Source organism: Centroberyx affinis, unplaced genomic scaffold, assembly GCF_046629955.1.
Source record: "Centroberyx affinis isolate AG114_WGS23_722 - 3 ecotype Tasmania unplaced genomic scaffold, CSIRO-AGI_Caff_v1 ptg001260l_1, whole genome shotgun sequence".
In the NCBI taxonomy this organism is placed as follows: Eukaryota; Metazoa; Chordata; class Actinopteri; order Beryciformes; family Berycidae; genus Centroberyx; species Centroberyx affinis.
The window spans coordinates 114,003-121,653 of record NW_027279771.1 but is presented as its reverse complement, the minus strand read 5'-3'; the positions used below and the strand labels follow the sequence as shown (position 1 = coordinate 121,653).

At 45.1% G+C, this 7,651-nt stretch overlaps 1 protein-coding gene across 1 annotated transcript; it reads right to left on the bottom strand.

The window, feature by feature from the left end:
- Positions 1-3,153: 3,153 nt before the first annotated feature.
- adra2a (adrenoceptor alpha 2A) lies at positions 3,154-5,611 on the bottom strand. The gene is made up of 2 exons (XM_071525062.1): positions 5,323-5,611; positions 3,154-5,145 (listed from the first exon to the last, which is right to left on the bottom strand). The coding sequence occupies exon 2, from the start codon at positions 4,944-4,946 to the stop codon at positions 3,669-3,671; it is 1,278 nt and encodes a 425-aa protein (XP_071381163.1). The 5' UTR covers positions 4,947-5,145; positions 5,323-5,611; the 3' UTR covers positions 3,154-3,668.
- Positions 5,612-7,651: the final 2,040 nt, after the last annotated feature.

Here is a 7,651-nt window from a genome sequence, read left to right as displayed (position 1 = left end):
AATGCTGTGTGGTCTCTGGGACGATGGGAGCTGATTGCTCTCGATCATAATGAGCTCCTGGAAAATAGATTTGTCTAGACAAATTGTTTCCCAGGGAAATATCTGCTGGCCTCTGTCGGCTGGTGTCTCCAATCAGGCCCAGAAGCCCGGCAGCTAATCAGCCGACCGTTAATGATACAGAGGCACCGGTTTAAATTATACTTCTGAAATAGTTTGAAGAGATCTCGAAGATGAGCTGACAGCCAACAATGAGCGGTGACTAAATATTAGAAAACATGATGCTACTTTCGTAATATGTTCTCGGTTGGTGTGAAATATCGTTGAGATGACAAACACCGACCTTTTGTGAAGTTGTTGCGTTGAGGGTAGCCAAATAAAAGTAGGAGAAAACAACAGTGAGTCACCGCCAACAGAGTGAATAATCACGCATATTACAGCCACCTCGAATAGGCGGATGTCACATTGAAAAAAACAGAAGAAGCACGGCTTGTAGTATGTGGGCGCCGCAGTCAACAATCGTCGTCATCGCGACCTTTTCACCCCGGCTACCTACACGTGCACAGTGCAGACACGGGCGCGCCCATCCTCCCACACACGCATACGAAAATACACACACTTATACATAAACACACACACACGGACTTCAGAGGCGAGGCAGCCGGGTCAAATGTGACTTTATTCCCTGACGCCCACAGTCCTCAACTGCAAATGGTTGTTTGTCCTGTATGTATTTTGTGGCTGGCGACATTTCATCCCTGTCTTCTTGAATGGTGGCCATACTTAGCCATCATGCTTAGCCTTTTGGAGACGGATGTGCACTCTAACCTGATGATCCATTCCCAGAGGCTGCTGACTTCAACAGCTGGCTTCTTCCAATGGGCTGTCAGCAAGCAGATCCCCCTAATGACATCACTGGTGGTTGTTGATGTGTGAGGTAGAGAGAGAAAGAGAGAGAGAGAGATGGACAGGGAGGGAAAGAGGGAACAAACACACATACACACACACACACACACACAGATATACAGTATATATCAGTGAATGTCCACTGACAAAGCCCCTGCTGCTACGCTCAAAAGGTTTGGACACATTCGGGTGTGGAAGTGGATGTAGGCAAACATTCTTGGCCTATTCCTAAAGAAATTGTCAATGTGAATGTGACTTCGCTATAAATACAAGTAGTTTTTTCTGAAATTCTCACCTGTCTCACACCTGTCTCTTTGTTAACACTTTAAACTTGCATAGCACATTCTCTTGCACATTTGCAAGTGAGCTCGAGCTCTACTTTAGCACCCCCCCTATACTCTATACTCACCTTCCCACAATCCTCCACAAAATTTCACCACCAGAGTTGGAGGTAACATGTTACAAAGTAATGCGTTGCTGTAAACACATTACTCTTTTCTGTAACAGAGTAAAGTAAGGCATTACTGTTCCAATTTCAGTAATCACATTAGAGTTACTGATCTAACAGATTGTTACTTGTGTCTTCTTTCTTCTTTCACCTCTTTATTGGCGTAATATCTATGAAAGATTCACCTCATCTTATCCTGACAGTCGGAAATATCAGAATTACAGTAAAGCGCACATGAACGAGCCAACAAAGTGGTAAATATGACTTGGAGAGTCTCAATTTAATGCTGTAAGCTGTAAGGCTTTTAAAACTTTAAAATAAAGATTTAGTGTCAGTCATTATTTAGATACTGCTGATAGATAGATAGATTCTGCTGGTGATGTGGCTGTTAGTTCCACAATATTTATTGGCCCAATGAACGCAAGTAAGTCTAGCACAATCCTTTTAGGGTGTAACGCTGAAGTAATGTAAGAAGAAGTGTAACTAATCACTTTTCTCAGGGAGGAATAAGTAAAGTAATTCATTACATAAAGAAAAGTAATGTGTAATGTATTACTTTTTCCCTGCAATCTTTGCTGTTCAGTGGACATTCACCCCATGTGTTTATATGCAGGGTTCTCACAACACACACTTACACTGGCACACCTGCAACAACACACACCACCAGCCACATACATACAGGTGCTGGATATACAGTCACATAAACTCCCAAAAGAACAATTTAGCTTTCTGTGGGTAATATTGTTTAGATGTCTTTTTGTCTGTCATTAGGAAAACACTTGCTTTACACTTCGACTTATTCAAACCACCAGAGGGAAATGCCATATTACCTGCACAGATTATACTATTTACTTGTATTTTATTCACTCATTCTTCTACTGTTGATATAGGGAGCAGGGTGAGGGTGGAAGAAAGATAGAAGGAAGATTAGAGAGAAAGAAAGGTAGAGAGAGACAGAGAGAGAGAGAGACCAGTTGATCAGGTTCTGGTTTGACAGGCTCCATATCTTGGCTTAATGACGCATACCGTGCTAACACAGAACGGTAAATGAACCGTTACTTCTCTGCTTCCCGCGCCTCATATTACATTTGTATTCATCATCCGGACCTGATTCATTACCCGACTCTGAAATCTATGTAATCTATGCAAAGCCTAAGCAAACAAGCACTTGGAAGAAAAGGGTCGCAATTTCTACTTGTGGAATCTGACGTCTTGGACAGTAAATCCTCCATCTAATCACAAACAAGATTAATCCGAGGCACAGCATCAAAAAGAAGCTCGTAATTAACATTTGCACGTTTTCCATTCAGGTTCATTAAGAGCACCGCTCCTTTCCTAATCTCTCGCAAAGGTCAGATTCAGCAGACCGGTGAATTTGCACTTTTCTGTTTGAGTACAGTTGGAGAGCCAGCTCTGCTCTCCCCCTCTCATACCAAATCGTTTCACAAGAGGACTTTATGGGGCTGCCCCTCTTATTCCCACAGTCTTCACACCTTCACATGGATCACAAGTAAAACTGAGCTTTTCTTTTCAGTTGCCTCTCTCCCCCCTAACGCCCCACTGCTTTCTGAGTGCAATTTCAGGACTGCAATGTTTTCTATAATTGACACTACTGCCGTCAGTTTTGTGCCCTCCTTCCCCTGCTCCCCCGCCTCTATTGTGTGTCTGTGTGTGTATGCATGTCTGTGTGTGTGTGTGTGTGTGTGTATCAGTGCAGTGTGGCGTCCAAAGTGTGATGACGTCATCAATTCCCATGCCCCTCACTAGCTGTGGAGCCGAGAGACCAGTTCAGGAAATGGGTTTATTCTTTACAGAGCCGGCAACTGTCCCCAACATCGTCACCATCATCATCATGATATCATACAAAATGGCACAATACTGTATTAATAACAATGAAAATAGAGACAAATATTCAGACACGTCATTTTGTACAACATACTGTCGTAAAAGTACAACACATATCATGGATCTCGCCATGTTCCGTTGGGATTTGTTTCATTTACAAAAAAAAAAAATGAAATAAAAAAAAAAAGAGGACATGGTTTCACTGTGGCTGTGTTACAGCGTGTGCTGGACTGTTAAGAGCTTTGTCTGCGTGATTCTAGTTGGTGTTGAAGCTGTGGGTGGTTGATGTTTTGAGAAGAACAAAAGCTTTGTGTCGATGCTTTGCGGCACGTAAAGCTTGAACCAGGAAAGCCTTTCCAAGCAGTTACACCTAGAGGGTTCATAAGCCAATGATCCATGCATGACGTCAACGTACTTTACAACTTATGTACAATATATAAAAAGGAAAGTATGTACACAGAGCGGCAGTCCGTCATACCAGTCTTCTGTTGTCCCCCCTGCACAGGATCTTTTTGAAAGACCTCCTGAAGTCATTGTTGAAGATGGTGTAGATGATGGGGTTCAAGGCACTGTTGCAATAGCCAAACCAGAAGAAGAACTTGAACAGGGTGTTGGGGACGGAGCAGGACTCGCACAGGGCCGTCAGCGTGTACGTGAAGAAAAAGGGGAACCAGCAGATGACGAACACGCCGATGACCACGGCGAGGACGAAGGTGAAGCGTTTCTCCCGGTTCTGCCGTCCCTTCCACCGGCTGCCCTTGGTGCTGGCGGCCCGCTTGGGGACGTCGTTGTCCCCGGGTTTGATCTGGCTCAGCTTGGTCTTCCCCTTGGACTTTTTCTTTTTGATCGAGCAGGGGTTGTTCACTTTGTGGTCGGAGGACGACGACTCCTCGATGTCCACCCCGTTCGCCTCGCCTTTGTCCTCGTCTCCTCCTCCCTCTCCTCCCGGTCCTTCCTCCGGCTCCGCGTCCCGCTCGCCGTTGAGCTTCTCGTGGCAGAGGCGGTCCTCGGCCCCGCCCCCGCCCCCGCCCAGGCCGTTCTCCTTCTGGTCGGCGACGGCAACGGTGGCCGTCATCGGCGTCTCCCTCCTCTTCCTGTCCCCCGGCGGCGCCCGCGTCCTCTTCTTGGCGATCTGGTAGATCCGCACATAGACCAGGACCATGATGACGCAGGGCAGGAAGAAGGAGCCGATGCTGGAGGAGATGATGTACCACTTGTCCTCGTTGATCTTGCACATGGGGCCCTCCTCCTTGTCGCTCTCCTTCTCCATGCTGATCAGCGGCGGGAAGGAGATGACCGCCGCGATGACCCACACGATGAAGATGATGCACTTGATGCGGCGCGGCGTCCGCTTCAGGTTGTACTCGATGGCCTGCGTGATGGACCAGTAGCGGTCTAAGCTGATGGCGCAGAGGTGGGCGATGGAGGCGGTGCAGAAAAGAACGTCAAGCGCCAGGTAAATCTCGCACCACACCTTGCCAAAGTACCAGTATCCCATGAGCTCATTGGCTAAGGAGAAGGGCATCACGAGGGTAGCCACCAAAATGTCTGCCGACGCCAGGGAAACCAGGAACAGGTTCTGCGGAGCCCTCAAGGCCCGGCTCGTAAACACAGCTATGACCACCAGGACGTTACCGAACACCGTCAGCAGGATCAGGATCCCCACCAGGACGGTGAGCGGCAGGGAGATCTGGATGCTGTAGGGCGCTCTTCCTGGAAGAGTCTCATTGGTCTCGTTGTCGCACCCCATTGGAGCAGATTGGCCCACTTCCTGCCCGAGTTCACGTGAGGTTAACAAATATCATCCACTGAAAAGTGCAGGGGCTAGTAGCTCACAGCAAGACCGGAGAGGAGAACTGAATCACTCTTCTGTGGCATGTGTGTGTGGGTTTTTTCCTCTCATTGTGTGCCGGCTCCTCAAAGATCAGCTCTTGTGAATGAGGGTTCATCTGGAAGCAGGAGGGGCGCAGGCAGAGGAAAAAATCAGATCTTTTAATGCCATCAACACTTGATATTACCCATTATAGCCTACCATATATTTTTTATTATTACTATTATCATTATTTCAAGCATTACCTCAGTGTTGTCCCTTCAATAAAGGCAAAAAAAGTGCGAAATAATCTTACCTGAGGCAGTAAGCGGTGACACAATCTCTAGCGTGCCGGACACACAGACAGAGAAAAAAAACTGTCAGTAGGTAACTTCTTTAAGCAGATCAATGAGAAGCAAAGGCAATCCACTGCGTCCATGTGGCGGAGGAAGGCTGAAGTGCGCTTTCATTGTCTCTCCTCTTTTCTCCCTCTCTCTCCCCACAGTATTATCCCTGTGTTGCATCTAGTTGCGCCTCACTAGCGGACCTAATAGAGCGCTAATCATGTTATCCCGGGCGCTGCTCTGCTGCTGTCTGTGTGTGGAGTCTCTCTCCTCAGTGTTACCCAGTCCGCCACTCCCTCTCTTTATAGCGCCCACACTGCAAGAAGTGTCCGCCTCACCGGGTCACCGAGTCTCAAACATCATGGGCGTCATGTGGGTCTGGCAAGGTGTGACACATATACCTCAGCCTGAGGGTATCCAGGTATGATCCTGCAGTTTTTAAGCATTATATTGGATAGAAAATAGCAAACAATCAGGTACAACGCGCTCAACTCACGATAATACCATGACAACTGGGTGCTGGATCCTTAAAGTAGTAGATAATGAAAAAGAAACTAGTATGACAGCACTCCAAATTGACTTTTTATTTGCCACACAGACGTTTCGGGCAAGACGCCCTTCTTCAGCGTGTGTAGTCAATTTGGAGTGCTGTCCTAGTTTCGTTTTAATAAAAAAGAGCAAGCAAAATTCGTCAGAAATTTAATTGGAAGCTAGCAATAAAATAAAATAGGCCTAATTAAATAAATAAATAGGCTAAGTAAGTGGTGTGCCACTTGCCATATTGGTTACCTTAGCCTAAATGTGTCCAAATTGATCTCTTGAATTTTTTGCATTATAATGGAGAGCTAATTACATGATCAAACACATTCGTCAGAAATCTATTGGGAAGCCAGCAGGATAAAATAAAATGAAATAAAATAAAATATAATAATTTACCAAAAAAAAAGTAAGTAGTATTTATAAAAATAAAAACAAAAAGTAAATCCATCCCATCAGGAGGCATTCAGCACCAGTGTTCCCTCTAAGCTGTGAGCATCTAATAGTTTGGTGAGTTATACTTCACCTCTAACACTTTATCACAATGACCAAATAATAACATCTTGTCAGTCATCAGTCATTGCTCCTGTTTGTTCCCAGAAATTTAGTCTGGAAGACTGGAAGTTTTGGTGCCAACTGATATGAGATGCAGGGACTTTGCCATCACTGTCCTTACTTTAAATCTATTTTTTCTTAAAGAAAGAAAGAAAGAAAGAAAGAAAGAAAGAAAGAAAGAAAGAAAGAAAGAAGTGAGGGGAAAAAAAACTCCTGACACTAATGAAGTGATCTAAAGAATCTGCCTCATCCAGGTTTGTTTTGACACTAAAAAATTCCTGAAACAAGTGAAACTACATTGGAGACACTTAAACACCCACTGTTTTTTTTCCCAACTCTGAAGAAAAAAGAGATTTTAAGCGTAAACAGGCTCTGTGGCTAAATTCCTTGTTCAGACAGACATTTTTTGCAGTGTGCGTACTAGACTTGGTTGCTTAGCAGCACAGAGCCACACCACGTGGATATTTACCGGGGCTTTTTATTACTTTGTCCCAACTCCATTTATTTGGCGACCTTTTACGCTTCATGCACCGCATACACCAGGGGTTCCCAAACCTTTTCCATGCCCCGGACCCCTCAGACAGACTCACAAGACCCCCACAGACCCCCCATTAGATACGATTTTGCCCCGAGGAAGCCATCTGATGTGACTTTATACAGAATTACATAACTGTCTCTAGGTGGAGAGATGCGATGACAAGGAGGGCGAGAGAGAGACCTACAATCACCTTTTACATTCTCCCACCGTGCTGAAGTCTAGGAAAGAAAATAATAATGAAAGAAAACTGTTTCTAATTTTGTTTGGGACACCTGAAGGTACCTACAGACCCCATTTTGGGGAATTTCTGCCCGCAAAGCCCGCCGTTTATATTGAAATATGAAATTAAAACTGGAGGCCTATCCCACCTACCTGCAGGTTAGACAGGCAGCTGCTTTAGCAATACAAGGGTGTAGTGGAGGGTAAACACATTTAAACTATTATTTTTATTTTTATTTTTATTTTATTGTTGTTTTCGGAATAGAGTTAACCCAGGCTGACATAAATGTTTTACCTAGGCTATATTTATACTCAGCAGGACATGAAGCTATGGACTTTTATGCTTTGCTGAAAATAAAACTGTTTTTCCTCTAGGTATTGGTGTGTGCTTGCCAACTGAGGTCATGGTTTACCCATCCTTTCATTTACCCGTCCATCTCTGGCTCTGGGGA

Coding starts and splice junctions, on each gene's coding strand:
- adra2a (XM_071525062.1), bottom strand. CDS start 4,946: ATGGGGTGCGACAACGAGACCAATGAGACTCTTCCAGGAAGAGCGCCC.